Source organism: Pseudorasbora parva, chromosome 15 (assembly GCF_024679245.1).
Source record: "Pseudorasbora parva isolate DD20220531a chromosome 15, ASM2467924v1, whole genome shotgun sequence".
NCBI lineage: Eukaryota > Metazoa > Chordata > Actinopteri > Cypriniformes > Gobionidae > Pseudorasbora > Pseudorasbora parva.
The window spans coordinates 12,567,318-12,583,607 of NC_090186.1; the positions used below are offsets into that span (position 1 = coordinate 12,567,318).

Sequence of the window (16,290 nt, forward strand, 5' to 3'; positions counted from 1 at the left end):
ATTTTATGTTTATCTGCTTACCCCAGATTGTGTACAGACCTCACACACTGGAAGTGATTGCGCGATCAAGGCTGTTGGACATAGTGTATTTGAGTTAAAAAAATATATAAATACTGTTCGGTTTCTTGCACAAACCAATCGTTTTGTGTCTTAAGACATCAATGAGTCGTTGCAAACCGCAGGGTTTAATTTGGACTTGTGTGTGCATTTTTTTTTACTCTCATGGATTTTGTTACCATTCACGTGCATTATACGACTGGCAGACTGCAATGGTTGGAGTTAAAAATCTTCATTTGTGTTCTACAGAAGAAACAAAGACACCTACATGTTGGATGCCCTGGAGGTTAGCAGATAAACATCGAATTGTAAGTTTTGGGTGAACTATCCATTTAACGTCCACAAATATTGTAATAATTTCATAACACTCATAAAAAAACCTGCATCATAAGGGAAGGCTTTTAAATATAAATTGGTATGAGCCACAACAGTCATCATCATATGCATGTTTAATTATTTTATCCATTACGTACATCATTCTAAATATGCTGATTTGCTGATTATTAATGTTGATTAATTGGTTTTGTGATACGTTTTTAAAGGGGTCTAATGCCATTCCATGCATTCTGACTTACACTGTTAAAGAGTTGGATTCTCATGCTAAACATGGCCAAAGTTTGGACGTATTCCAGTGTATTTCTGTGCCAAATACACTTCTTCAGGCACTGAATAAGTTTCAGATTTTTTTTTGTGAGTATGGCCCTGTGTGACTTCATAAAGGGTGGAATTCCTTGTATGGGCACTTCACCCAGCTAAGTACGTGCACACATCAACCAGAGCGAGAGCAAGCGCGCATCCATCAACGAGCTTCGTTCGGGTTAAGGGAGCCATCGGCAGCGCTGTTTTTAGACCACTTAATCAAAAGTGTCACTAAAGAAGAGTGTTTTCGGTTGCGAGGGGAAAGATAACCTTGTTCGGCTTCCCAAATAACTCAGCGTTAAGGAAACAGTGGATGCAGTTTGTTTTTCCGGAGCATCAACGGAGTTCTGCAAGTGTGTTTGTTTGTTCCCGGTCATGAGCTGAAACCGCAGGCGGTGAGTGAAACTGCATCAAATGTCTGTTTTGTTGGCAATCAGTGTGTAAGTGCGTATAACAACACAAACGTATAGTGAATCGAAAGTTATCCAGGGATAATGCCATGATGTATTTTGTGTGTCGTGTGCGCGCACTCGTGTCTATTTAGCTCCGCCCAGTGCATGTCTGCACGAGTTTGGCTGTTTTCTGAAAGAATTGGTACAGCATATCTTTATTTCATGAGACTGGCAGTCTCATAAAATACTTTTGGTACCAAAAATGTAATAATACTCTTTTTTAAAATATAAAAATTGTCATTTGCACTGTATTCCCACCTTAATAAAGTTCTCAGTATGACTAAAAAGAAAAAGGACATGTGGCAGCATACCTCCTGGTAGGTGTACCGCCCATCGACCAGTGTGGACCCAGAAAGACCATTGGATCCAGCGACGGACACGGCCAATCGATGACATGACACCAGAGAGCCTGTGATCAGCTTCACTATCTCAAAGTTCTTCTTCAGATCTTGGATTATACTCTGATAGAGAAGATGACAAAGTATAAATGCAAAGCCAATTAAAGTAACAAGAAAAAATATATATATATTGTTTACGTAGCGGCAGTTGTGTAAAAAATGAACAGGCCAGATGGTCCGTCTGGATGCTGTCTGCACCTACCTTGTCTTGTTTCTGGTAGGTCTGTTTGATAAAAGACCGGGTAATCTCGTGAAGTTGCCGCAAGGCAGGAACCACCCACACTGTCTGTGGGTTAGTCTGCTGAGATGACTACAATACAAGCACAAACACATAGATATTACACACAACCACATCAACCATAACATAAATGGTGCATTCATTGAATACAGAAATCTCCATCTGGGTCAATGACGTATAAGTATGTATTTTCATATGGTTTAATAAAACCTTTATATCGTTTTCATTTTTCTAAAATGTTATGTGGTGTAACCAAGTAAAACATAATTTTTGTTGTGGGCTGCTATTATAATGCATAGATTAGCCAGGACATATTTTAATATAATTTCAATTGTAGTCGTCTGAAAGAAGAATGTCATATACACCTATAGGATGCTTGAGGGTAAGAAAATCATGGGCTAATTTAGATTTTTGGGTGAGCTCTCTTTTTAATCCTCTCCTCGGGTCAATTTGACCCATCATAGGAAATTAATGGGAAATACAACAAAAAGATAATAAAATAATCAAAATCTACAACAGACACGCAAATGAAGGGATGAGACGTATAGAACATCCCCAAATATTTTTTCTGGTATTTTTCAAAAAGTTGTTTTTTTTAAAAACATATTTCATAAATTATTAAATCATCAAGAGTCACGCTTTTGCAGGGGTATGCAAATACATCTATGATATAATTTCTTGTTTTATGTTTTTTTGTTTTATTTTTCCTTTTAATGAGGATTTAATCTAGTTTAAAATAAATAAAAAAAACATTACTACACATGTGAATTACTTTAAAAAAAATAATTAATGAAAGGAACAAACAAATTAGAATCACGTCATTGACCCCACTATTACCCCAGGCTTGGGTTAGAGTCTCAGATTTCCAAATGTTTCAAATCGTCCAACAACAGATTGAAGCCAACAGACAACAAGTCATTAGTTATTTGGATTGGAAGAACAAACCCCTAGAGGTCTTTGTAAATCACACATATCTTTACAGTACTTCCCCATGAATCAAGTGGCAATCATCAGTTTGTAAATAAAATTCTGTTCATGTAAGATTCAGGATGAGTTATGATTGGTCAGTGTTAAACCAAAGGGGTGGGTCTTCTCTTACTTTAGCCAATGAGCTTGGTTTCTTCTTGCCCCAGGAGCCAGTAAGAAAAGAGACCTGTGACTCGCTGGGAGACTTTGAATCCTCCTGTATTTGCATCTAAAGAAATAAACTTCAGTTGTATTCAGTGAGCGCCACTAAAGAGTTTATGCGGCAGACGCTGCACCCAAATCACACCAGAGGCTGAAGCGCAAAGATTGAGCAAAGTGAATGCCTGTGTGTGTGTGTGTGCGTGCGTTTGGGGTGAGATGAGGCAAGCTGAAACTAGATTGCCGAAAATATACATCTAGCACTAGAGACAGAACAACACCTTTATACTCCCTGGATCAGCTCTTAAAATAGCCCACTGCACAGATTCTAGCCTGAAAGAGAAGCCAGGAAGCTCAAAAATGTGTGCCATTGCGCTTCTGTGTTTATTTTGTGTTTACGGTACAAAACCTTCTGAATATAGATTTTCAGAAAGGAGAACAAAGCAGATGAAGGAGTACAGGAGATTTGTGTGATAGTGAGAGACTCTCACTCCAATTCAGACCACCAGAAGCAAGCCAGACAATGAGTTTCCATAATGACAGAAAAACAAAAGAATAATGTAGCAGAGTCGCATCATAAAAAATGAATCAGATTCCTATTAGTTGATAAACTGAAACACTGAAGATTAAGAGTCCGGGCCATTATTAGAAATTTGAGAATTGTGGTCTCAGCTCACCTTCTTGATGTCCTCGATGCATTTTATGATATAGTTCCGCTTGACGGTTTCTTTGACGGCGTATGCGTCACTGAGGATGGTCAGGTGTTCTTCCAGGGCCTGCTGCACTAGACTGGTAGGTAAGGTGGGGAGATGTGCCAACTCCCACAATACCTCCAACACCTGACACACAAGCCACAAAACACACAGATTAGGGGTGGGCGGTAGACTAACTAGAAGAAATTTGTCAACCGGTAGAGATTTTGGACTATCATAACTATCACGGTTACGCTCATGTGACGTTGCTGTGCTGCGTGGTCACAAATCTTATTACTTGCATGAGTTTTTAAGCATTGCAGTTTTAAAACAGGTGATTTTAAACCGTTGAAGCACAATTAGCAGCAAAAGGAACTCATTTCGCTATATAGTTTCTCAGCGCTGTGCTTTTTGCTGCATAATTGGGCTTGATCGGTTAAATACACATACCCATGTGTCTAACTGACCATGTATTAGCAAGTAAACAGTCATTTGTCTTTAAGCAACACTATGTAAATTTTGTCATCCGATAGAGGCCACCTATTCAAAACAAAAGTTTGAGCTCAGAATCTTGTGACGTGGTCTCACAGCCACTGGAAAAGAATTGGGATAGGACTGGGGTAGAAATCAAGGTCATGGATGCGTTTATTAACAGATATGACGGAATTGACAGAAGACTTCCTCAGACGTCCCGGCTCCTTGGTTAAAATAGCAATTTTTTCACAATTTACAAATAGTTGGAAACATTTGGGATATTGTAAGAACTCAACTGAACAAAATATATAACACTGGCCTGGTGGTTTTTGAATATTTTACTGCAAAAATCCTACATTGTGCACCTTTAAGTAAACGTTAAAGGTATATTGGATCTGTGTTAAAGTGACAATATACAAATTACCTGCTGTCATTATAAATGCTACCCAAACAACAAAAAAGAGAAACTGCTCTTGACTGAATCACTTTTTTAACTTTAATAAGAATAAATGTGGATTTAATTTACACAGTAAAGACTATGCATTGATTTCCAGTGATGCCAGTAATGCTCTAATTTAAATAAATTACTCTAATCTGAATACTTTTTTCCAGTAACGAGTAATCTAATGCGTTACTATTCTCAAACCAGTAATCAGATTAAAGTAATTTATCCAAGTCACAGAGTTACTATTTTATAAATTTTCCTTAGTAAAAAATATCTTTTTGCTTTCTTCTCGTGTCTCTAGGAGAGTATTTTTATCAAAGGAAATTTTTTTTTTAATTTTAACTTAAAATGTCAGGAGGAGATACATTGTTTACATTACTGTTAAAAATGCACACATTTTTACGTACCAGGACCAACAACGTACAAGTGTTGGCAAAAACGTTTTCATTTTCATTTCAGTTGTCATTTCTATGTTGAGGCGGAAGGGGTGTTGTCGGCAACTGCTGAATGTAACTAATAAAAGTAACTTGTAATCTTACTTAGTTACTTTTAAAATCAAGTAATCTGCAAAGTACCTAAGTTACTTTTTAAAGGAGTGATCAGTAATCAGATTACTTTTTCAAAGTTACTGTGGCAACACTGTGGATTTCTATACATTATATTACTTTATACATTTTATGTAATATTTCTAGTGCTATTGTAAGATATTGAAAATGGTGATAAGAATTATAACATTTCAATGGTATTAAACATTTTGATATCATAAAAAACTTATTTAAAATCAAAAATAACTATATTGTGATATATTGTAAAAATAAATAAAATTACCGGTACTCATATAGTGATATAATATTTGGTCACATCGCCCACCTCTAAAAAAAGATAGTGTTTATTTTTTGTCATGCTCTGAAGTCTCTTATGTTTACCAAGGCTGCAATTATTTGATAAAAAAAATTCTGTGAGACTGTGAAATAATATTACAATTTAAAATAACAGTTTTCTATTTGAATGTAATTTAAAATGTAATTTATTCCTGTGATGCAAAGTTAAATATCTGCATTCTTCAGAGTCACGTGATCCTTCAGAAATCATTCTAATATGCTGATTTTGAGCACAAAAAAGCACATTTTTTCTTATTATTACCAATGTTGTCAGTTGTGCTGCTTAATATTTTTTTCAACCGTGATAAATAAAAAACAGCATTTATTTGTAACAGTATTTATATTATAAAATATTTATTATGAAATATAAATTCAGACTGACCCACAACTTTTGTACTGTAGTGTAGGTGGTAGCATATTAAATGGTAAATAGCATATTAAAATGTATTGTTTAATACAGAAAATAACTTTCACTAGCATCAACAATGCTACAACAATCACTGCCTTTCACATTTCCTCTTTCTATCTTATTAACGGCTAGGCAGGTTCAAAGCCCAACTTTCAGGTGAGGGACAGAAATACACATGCAGGTTAATTCTGACGACGCGCACCTTTCCTGTGGTTGCCTCAGAGCGAGCCTCCCTGCCGATCCGTCCAATCAGACTCAGAAGTTTCTGTCTTACGCGATCACTCTCTACCTCCCAGCTCTGAAAACACACAAGGTAAAGTCAAAAACACAGTTCACAAAGATGAAAGAGCCCAAAGGAAGATGGAAAAGACCTTCTGTATGAGGACGAAGAGGTGGCTGAGCTGGTCAAAGTTGAACTTGACGGCAGCAGCGGCGATGATGGTGTGGATGTTCTCAATCACAGTGGAAGACTGACCAGCCTGTACACAAAATAGGACACATCAACTTATATATTCAGCTGATATAACCAGACTACATAAACTTAATTGTAACAGCAATTTTATAATAAAAAAGCAATATACAAAATTTAAATGCAATATAACAATAATAATTCAATATACTATATATATTTAGGCAGACTAACCATGTGAGGATGACCGAGTTATTGCATTCAGAGTAATTATTTTTGCCTTGTTTTCTTGTGATAACTCAAAATAACTTGATTTGTTTTAAAGGCTTTTAATATGTTTAAATCATGAAAAAAATAATAAGTGATCTTGACACTAGTGTTATTTTAGCGTCCGTTTACATGACACCGCTTTCAACTAAAAACAGAAAACTTTAAATACATTTACACCATAAAAGTGTTTTGGGAGAGGAGCCGTTGTCCTTTTTTTTTGTGTCGTGTAAACGGCCCCTTGGTTTCATTGATGTACTAGTAGATTTTATAAATAATTTAGTTTTTATTTTTATAGTTTCCATTTTTATTAAATTTTGGTTTAAGTTTCGGCAGGGCTCCAGACTGCGACCGGTCATTTTGCTAGAGGTCACACTGGTGCCACCACCATGTTGCTGAACTGATAAGACCTGCCATTTCTCTTGCAAATGAGAAACATCAAGCAGCAAACTGAAAGAAACCAGGACGAAACAAAGCTTCTCGTTTGAGCTATGCAGCGAGGATTGTTTATCAGTTCAGAGCAATGATCAATCGTTTTGAAGACAGAGAGTGCGCGCGCCGGGCTCTCAGCTCGTTCTCTGTCACTCAGTTAACGTGCGCCCTGTCACGTGCATTAGCAATCTACATCAATTTATAAAATCACAATAACTCATCAAAAATGCTTTGGCGGGACAAAAACTTGTTTTGGCGGCCACCAAAATAATTCAATGTAGGAAAAACCCTGACCTAACATTTTTTCATGTGTTTTACTTGTGAATGTATATTTAGACATACAATAGCTAACATGTCAAATCATCAAGAAATAAATGTTTGTCAAAGTTTGGCACTTTTTGTACTAAAGTATTAAGGGTGCGTTCACACTTGTCATGTTTGGTTCGATTAAAACGAACCCTGGCACGATTGCTCGTTTAGTGCGGTTCATTTGAACATATGTGAAGGCTGCCATCCGAACCCTGGTGCGCACCAAACAAGCGGACCGAGAGCGCTAAAAAGATGGGTCTCGGTCCGCTTCCAAACGAACTCTGGTGCGGTTCGATTGATATGAACTCAACACGGACCAAAGACATGTAAACAAACCAAAAACAGGACGTATTTTCACAAGATGTGACACATAGTCAGCTGATTTGACGACGCGGAAAGATCGGTGTATCCAAAATGAATAACGTTAACGTTAGAGGGCAGACGTGAAGCAACGAGGAAGTGCCTCATCAATATTTGGTCCGACGAGCATGTTTCGAAAATGCTAGAAAAAAACACACAAAAAGCATACTTGGTTCTTCTCATCAAAGGACCTGTGTTGTCCATTAGTCGGTAGACGACCAAACTGCCGTCTCTTTTCTGCATGCAACGGAGGAAATCCTGGTGGTGTTTTGAATGTTTTGAACATTTTATGAGCTCTTCATGAGTTCTCAGCTAGTAAAAATAATGCCATATGTACATGCATAAAATGATCGCGTTTAATCCAGCACACAGCATTGTTTTGAATGTTCGGTAAGCAAGCTCCTACGTCATATAACCCGACCAATCAGGTTGTGAGTGTCTCCCTTTGCCTTTGGTTCGGTAACTTTAGGTTCAGTGTAAAAAATGCCAGTATGAACCCTAAGCGGACTAAGACTATACGTTTTGTTTTTTGCTCCGGACCAAACGAACCGAACTTCAAGTGTGAACTAAGTCACATAGGGTAATGAAAAACCAACTTTTACAAAGCGCTCCTTTTATAATCACTGAAGCTGTCAGTTAGTTCATGATGCTGTATAAGAACATTTATGTATGGTACATTTACTAAGAGTAGAAAAAAGCTATTTAAAAAGCATGTTTTGCATGTTACTGTTGTTAATAAAAAGCTTAATTTCACAGCTTAATTTCCATCCTGAAAATCAAAGGGAATGCAGATGGACACCAATTGAAATGTTCTCCATTCATTTCGATTATATTCAAAAATACATTTTAGATTCAATGTCAGAAGTTCATGCAGCTTTGATGGAGCTCAGAGTAGATACATTTCTGTAAAAGCTTACTTGTATTTTCCATATTTTGGAGAGTTCATCTAATGAGAGCTTACTGCCCAAAAGCTCAATGATCCCCTTTATTCTGTCACAGTACTGGGCCTGGTCAATGTTTCCTACAGCACAGAGAAAGAGAGAACACTTTCAAGCTTTGAAAATGAAAAAAACTGATTAAACAAAATCCTTATGAAAATTAAATATATGAAAAACATACATTCCTTATACATAAAAAAAACAGATGGTTTCCATCATTGAACAAAAAATAAACATTCTGAGGACATTAAGAGCAATAAGAGAAAGAGAATCAGGGAGAGAGCACAAGTGAAAAAGAAAGCTGTCAAAGAGGTATGGAAAAATGAAAGTAAATAAAAAGAGAAAATGAAAGGAAGAATGCAAAGAGAAAGCTAAACCAAATAAAGGCATTAAAGTTAAAGAGACGAGCAAAAGAGAAAGTGAGAGGATAAAAAAGAAAGTGCCATGAGGTATGCAAACAGAACAAAAAGAGAAAAGACAATGAGGCGGTGTTAAATAAAGACAATTGAATAAAGAGAAGATGACAAATGAGTGGGTGAGGAGAAAAGACTTCAGACACAAAGCAACAGCTTGAGATTCTGGCTTCTGAACACTTTAAAACACAGAGGATTCGCTCAGTATGAAAGTGTGTGTGTGCGTCCACATAAGGCATGTCATACAGCCATATTTAAGGGACTGTATTCAATGCAGTTTGTAGTATTATATACAGTAGTATTTTTTCACTTTCTCTTTGACACTTTTTAAATAGGCTGTACCCTTAAGACATTAATATGTTAATGTACTCTCAGTGATTAGCTAACCTCTTTGCATATTAAAAAAGTGACTACATCCCTGCAAAATTACTGATTAATAAATAAGCATGAATATATATATATATTTATTATGTGGGAAGCTTGGAAGGATAAATATGTCTGAATTGTAAACTGAATTCAGGGTTATTTTAGTATCCTTAAATCTACCAATTTATTAAGTTTTTTTGTAATATTTTTAAATATATTTTTTTATTTTCACTTTAATTAAAACATTTTATTAGTGTTTGCTTTTTTAGCAAAAAAAAAGTCTATATTACATTTATACATTTTTATGTATTTGTTCTAGTTATTCTAGTACTTCAACAAAATAAGCTCTTTAATATTTTATTTCAGTAAAAGTTTATTTTATTTCAAATAACAGTTATTTATGGGTAGCCTAGAAATCTAGACACAGCCAAGCGGCAGCAAATCTTATCTGTCGGGAGTGTCGTCTAGCAACTCTTAAAACACTTCTGAGCTGTAAACGCCAAACTCTGGTCGGGCCAATCACATCGTGTATAGAGTCGGTAGGCGGGGGTTAACATAATGACAGCAGAGTTGCACTTGCGTGCTTCTAGTAAACACAGAAGCTGGCGAACTGAGGTCTTTCGAATTCAGCTTTGACCGCGACTCTGGAAGACTTGGAGGTGAGCTTTTTTCTGAGAAAAGAACATAGAACGGCACTGAAGTCATTCTTAAGAAGGGAAGATGTGTTCTGAGTTTTGCCGACCGGATACGGCGAAAGTTTAATCTGAGAACTAGCTCTGCTTCACCTTCGTTGCTCTGGTTGGTTGTAGTGCTATCCTATCGCGTGCAGAGGGAGTTTGAAAGACAACCGTTTATCCCGCCCCTCGGATTGAGCCCTGTCTATGGTGAGTTTCCAGACCAAAAATCTTGATGTGGGTCTGACTTATCAGGCTAATTTATGGGTTTAATTTTAGATAATGGGAATAACCCTGACTAAATTTATTCACAAAACTATTTTCTTTATTATTTGCCCTGTATGGTAAAACATTGCGAAACCGGAGAAGGTTAACAGGCCCGATATGGCTTTGATATGAGATTAACTGTTAATATGTTAAACTGGATCAGGGAACTCCTCACCTTCTAAAGCTATTGACAGGACCGAGTTTTCTACAAGCCAATCCAGGAGTCGGTCTGTGTCAATGGCGTTCTTCACAGTCTTGGATACTGTGCTTTCCTCAATGAGCTTCGTGACCTATCAGAGCAAAGAGCCATCAACATGAGGGAAGAACTCAGGCGTGAACTTTAAGTGCTAATATGTAGAAAGGAATTTGAACCTCTTTGAGGGAGTTCATCTTGGCACTGAAGTGAGGCGTCTTGAGCATTCTGAGGAGGATGTCCAGGCGAAGGTCATCCACGACGTTCACCAGCTCTCGCTGGAAACGCATGCAGAGCAGCTTAATAGCTGACAAGAGCTCTGGAATACTCACCAAACGCTTTCGAGAAAAAGTGATGTACATAAAAAGAGAAAAACAACAAGGGAGAGTCAAAGTCGACCATTACAGGAATTAAAAACGGCCAGTTAAACAAAACAATATTTTACAAACATTATTTACAACAACACTATTGTATTTATTGAGAGAGAGAGAGAGAGAGAGAGAGAGAGAGAGAGAGAGAGAGAGAGTGAGAGAGAGAGTGAGAGAGAGAGTGAGAGAGAGAGAGAGAGAGAGAGAGAGAGAGAGAGAGAGAGAGAGAGAGAGTGAGAGAGAGAGTGAGAGAGAGAGTGTGAGAGAGAGTGTGAGAGAGAGAGAGAGAGAGAGAGAGAGAGAGAGAGAGAGAGAGAGAGAGAGAGAGAGAGAGAGAGAGAGAGAGAGAGAGAGAGAGAGAGAGAGAGAGAGAGAGATTAACATAAAAAAAAAACACAAACATATCCTAACCTTGTCTTTCAGGTCTTTCTCCTCCAGGTTCTGCACATATGTTATCATCTTATGGATGACTGGGTCCAGCATGGGCTACAAAATAAAACCACAACAACCACTTTAAGGTAAAGGTCACATGACCGTGTCTTTGAAATTTCTCTGGTAACCATTGTTCTAAAACATGTTCATTCAAATGTATCCTTTTTGATTCAATATCTTTTTCAAAACACCACCTCATTATTAATTTATAATGCATTAAGGTCCATCCATCCATCCATCCATCCATCCATCCATCCATCCATCCATCCATCCATCCATCCATCCATCCATCCATCCAGCCATCCACCCAGAAAAACAGCCAAAGATGTTTTACAAAGTAACATTTTAAACTAGAGAATAGATTTTTTTTTTAAATTAGCACAACTAGTTTTTCTAAATAAAATAAATAAATAAAAAAAATTCAACTATTCTAACTAGATATGAAAATACCCTGATAAACTATTGACAGACCGATCAGAATCAAGCATTCCAGGGATCCGTGTAACAAAGAGAGAACAGATCAGTCGTGGAAACACTCACCTGGACCAGGCTGGAGTTGAGGTATTCTGCACACACACCGAGCGGTTGAACCAGAGCTGATACACACTGAGGAAACACACACACACACATATATATTTTACTCTAAATATTACCACAAAAACAAATCAGTAATGAAACAAATACCGGTACATATTTGTTTGCCTGTTAAAAGCCCGTTTCACACATACTCCGTCTACAGTGCGTGTGCGGTGCGTGTTGCGTTGCATGTGCGTTGCAGGATCCGTAAGCCCAGTAGTGTTTTCACATATGCTGCGTTTGCAGTCCGCAACTGATCCGCTGTTGCACACCACAAACACAGCATTTATTCATTATTTTTATTTAAAATCCAAAAGTTTTTACTGAACATGGCTCGTCAGAATTGCAATTCTCTTTGTTTACTCTTTAAAAGAAGTCAGGTTACGTATAGCCTACTACATTTAAACATTTTATTAAATTCATTTATTCATATTTATATACTTTAGATTTAGCTCACACAAGTGGCAAAACATTTAAACACAGGTTATAGCCTTAAATCACAAACATTTTAAATTAGAAACGTACAATAGTCTATTCAAAAACAGCCAACTCTAGTCTTTACTTTCGTTTTTACACCCTTTCAAATGAAATCCTGCAGGTCAAAAATAACTTTGCTTTTCACCTCCAAGAAAGTACGAGTGCTCTCCATTATGGCACTTTTTTTTTTTTTTACCTAAATGCCAGGTGGGTGTCGTTTTGTTGCTTTACTTGAGAAAAAAAAGCCATGCGTTGACTTTGAAACAAGAGTATATTTTAAATGATATGCATCTTTGGTGAAATTACTAGATTTTCGCGTCAGTACATGTTAATTTTAATGCGAAAAGTCTTCTGTCGCTTTAATGCAGCAACGCAGCGCAGCAAAAAATAGACTCGGTACGAAAACGATCCGTACACTGCTGCAGACGCAACGCTCCTGGAACGGACTGACGGACAGCATCCGGGTGCAGTGTGAAAGCTGTAATCCGTTAACATGGGTACGGAAAAAAATACGCACACGCACTGCAGACGGAGTATGTGTGAAACGGGCGTAAGACATGACATGGCAAAAAGGGGTGAGACAACAACTTTTTCTTTCTTTCTTTCTCTTGCTTTCTTTGACATTTTTTTGACAAAAAAGAAAGAAAGAAAAATCACTTTTTTACAAACCTTTACAACCTGTACGACACTTTCAGCAGTGGCATAAAAACTAAATCTCTGAATTTTTGTTGTATGGAAAAACACCATGAGAAGATTTTCATTTAGTGCCCTATCATAGACCCTGTGCAATGCTACACCAGGCGTCACGCAAGTGTTTTTTGCTAGTTTCATCCTGACGCATTTATCGTTTTCACATTTGCAGTTTAAACAGCAAATGCACTCGTGCCAATCTGTTTGCCCAGGCGTGCTGGTCTTTTGAAAACAAGGTGTGTTTTGAGGCAACATTGATTAACAAAAACCTGGTCTAAAGTCAATGCCGCAGAATTTTTGGGTTATTTAAAGGGCGTGTTAGTAATATACACCTATAGGCGGAGGCACAACGCGTATTCATCGCTCATTACACACACAGGGACGCGCTGCAGCACACAAACATTTTTAAATATTAAAAATGAGTCTTTCTGCACGCAAATTCCGCCATGTAAATAGCACATCTGCCATGGTTTTGCCCAAAACACACCCATAACTCATTAAGAGAGTAGAGACAACCCTATTGGACCATTTTTCATCCTTAAACTAGCAAAAGTGGATTTAAACACGCCCTAAGTGCACCTGGGTTTAAGACCATGTGCTCAGTTCATTAAAAAAGAGCCCATAGAGGGACATGGGTTGAGCAAATAACAAAATTTCCATTTGTAGGTGAGTGGCCACTCAGAAGCACCTGATTAAAACTGAGCCATAACTAAAAAAATCTGGGATTTTTATACAACATTTCTCTGCTGGCATACATCTCTTTAGAGCTATTTGCCAACAGAGAGTGAGCAGAGATGAATCACTCCTCTGTTCAGCATCTAATGACTTCTCATCCATTGGAGAAAGTGAATGAATCAGTCCAGTCAGTGGAGAAGAAAAGACAGCGTCTTTCTCTTGTGTCCTGGCTTTAATTGACTCCTACCCTCACTACGGATTAAATGGTCACTGTAGCAGGGCATCCCTTTATGTCTGAGATTAAAACATAGCTGGCGATGAACCAGCGGAGTTTCCTATACGTGCCACAGCAGGTTGTATGTGCCCCTGAAAAGAATTTCCCTCCCTACGCTCGCCTCAAACTTCCTGGTTCCTGTGTTAAGGCCATTAATATGCAAATCCCAAATCAAAGCATCTTTTCCCTGTCGCCAGCTCTATCTGTCAGCCCTGGCACCCAGATCATGCTAATGCCCACCTTCAAAAGACAAGCGGGCGGAACCAAAAACAAGGCAGCTTCACAGCTCCGAGACAAGAGGGAGCATTTACACGCTTGCACTAAATGGGGGAGCGGACGCCTCTACTGCTAAAAATAATGAAGCTGTCAAACATTCTGAGCATCTATCTGTCTGTCTCATACCAGATTAGACGCTTTTCTGAGGTTCTTCTTTAAAAACAAACAAACAAACAAACAAACACAGGAAACTTTATTGAAAAATAAAGAATGAAAAAATGTATATAAAAAATAATACAAACCACAGTAGTGTTGACCACCCTCCCTATCACTACCATATGTCAAATTATCTATCCTCCCATTTCACTATATAAAACATTATTAGTTTGTGTTTTGAGGGCGGTGAGGTAAAATTCTTTGACATTATCCCACTAACTCACTTTTTAATGTTTTTCAGACAACCACATTACCTCAGAGGGTTTGATAAGAAATAGTGTTTAAAAGCAATTCTTTTAGTGGGTATCTTAACAGGCCTGAACGCACTTTTTATCTGCCCATAGGAATGCGAGATCTTCTCAGATTTTCTCTCTCATACCCCTGCTCTCGTCTCCTTCTCACTGTCTGCCGTGTGTAGGACGCTCTCTGTGATGGTGATAAACACCCTGAGCTCTTTAGCGCACACACTATAAAAGAATCTGCCCTCGTTCAACTCTCTCTCTCTCTCTCTCTCTCTCTCTCTCTCTCTCTCTCTCTGATGACACATGAATTAGCCATTCATTTCTTTGCCATTCAATTATGCTAACATAAAAGATAACATCCTGCTTTTATCTGGGATATCTAAACTCATAGCCAATGTGAAAGTGCAACTAATGTTCTTTTATATTTAACAAAATTTGACGAAATTTCCACCAAAACAGGAAGACAGGGTGGAAAAATCGATCAGCTCCGCCCCTTTTTTTAAATAGCCAATAGTGTTACATTTATATCACAGCTCGGCCAGAGCCACTGAGCTCTGTAAAGCCGCGGTTTCTTCATAATCTCCTTCACATCGCTTTAAAATATATCATTCTGTGCAGAATTTAAATGGGTCAGATATGTTTTGTGGTCTCCGCCGACTCGCGCATATGATCCGCTCTGTGCTATCATGTCTCTGGACCGGAGCAGGCTGTGTGTGTGCGCGGTCTGCAGCGGTTCATGTGACACTAACATGAAACCAGACCTCATTTGCCCCAATGGAAAGCATATTTACACCGCCTGATTCGTTCCCTATCCCCTATATTGTGTACCATGTGCCATTCACCATATAGAAAACAGTAAATGTGTGAACAAGCTGACAGATTTCAGCCACAGCTTCAGCATCTATTTATAATGTAAGGGGTGGGACAGTTTAGATTTCAGAGAGCATTTGATTGGACAGAAAAACTGATGAGATGCTGAAGTGCAGAGTGGAAGTGAGAGGCTGTAAGTATTGAATGCTTATATCTTCTAACAGCAATTTGTTGTATTGTTTTGGAGCATACTAGCTTATAGTCAGTAAGGCTTACATATTCATATGAGTTCATAAAAGCCCCCCCAAAACACTTACATTTTGATTTAATGGGGACTTTAATTTTAAAGTGCCCCAATTCATAGTTTTCAGTCACGTGACTGTCACGGAGCCTTGGAGGGCAAACCGCTGTAGTTCAATGGATTTCTATCAAATTTCCATCTTAAAACAAAAATATGTGAACACGATGCAAGTACTGGGCACTTATGATCCATATACACCCCTGCTGCATATTTCAATCACTAAAAACAGCGGGATGTTTTTAAAACGCTTAACGTGAAAAACACTATAGGGTGAGTTTCACCAATAAGGATTAAATTAAGCAATGTTTAATGCTAATCTAGGATTTGTTGATATGGGTTTTTTTAAATAGAGTTGTTGCACCACTTAATTTTAAGCACAGATTACGCAGTAAACCCGTTATAGAGCTGATGAAGGAGCAGGCGGAGGGTGAACTGACGACAGGCTAAAGAATCTGCATTAGTGCAACCCACCCTTAAAGTGCCTTAATGTACTATAAGAGTGATATTAAAATATCAAATTCAGTTTACATCTTTTTGATGATGTATACTATGTACTGGTAAGTAAATGAGCCAAC

At 37.8% G+C, this 16,290-nt stretch overlaps 1 protein-coding gene across 3 annotated transcripts in view; it reads right to left on the reverse strand.

Annotated features, from left to right (window-relative positions):
• usp24 (ubiquitin specific peptidase 24) overlaps positions 1 to 16,290 on the reverse strand; it is an 85,325-nt gene that overhangs the window by 41,630 nt on the left and 27,405 nt on the right. For 2 of the 3 annotated variants that reach the window (XM_067417153.1, XM_067417152.1), the window contains exons 8-18: positions 11,779 to 11,844; positions 11,218 to 11,292; positions 10,618 to 10,776; positions 10,421 to 10,535; positions 8,505 to 8,608; positions 6,182 to 6,289; positions 6,013 to 6,108; positions 3,587 to 3,748; positions 2,884 to 2,979; positions 1,749 to 1,856; positions 1,460 to 1,609 (exon numbers count right to left, since the gene is read on the reverse strand). In XM_067417153.1, coding sequence (XP_067273254.1) covers positions 1,460 to 1,609; positions 1,749 to 1,856; positions 2,884 to 2,979; positions 3,587 to 3,748; positions 6,013 to 6,108; positions 6,182 to 6,289; positions 8,505 to 8,608; positions 10,421 to 10,535; positions 10,618 to 10,776; positions 11,218 to 11,292; positions 11,779 to 11,844 — 1,239 coding nt within the window. The remainder of the gene's footprint in view (positions 1 to 1,459; positions 1,610 to 1,748; positions 1,857 to 2,883; positions 2,980 to 3,586; positions 3,749 to 6,012; positions 6,109 to 6,181; positions 6,290 to 8,504; positions 8,609 to 10,420; positions 10,536 to 10,617; positions 10,777 to 11,217; positions 11,293 to 11,778; positions 11,845 to 16,290) is intronic. The other variant, XM_067417154.1, reaches the window with a different exon arrangement.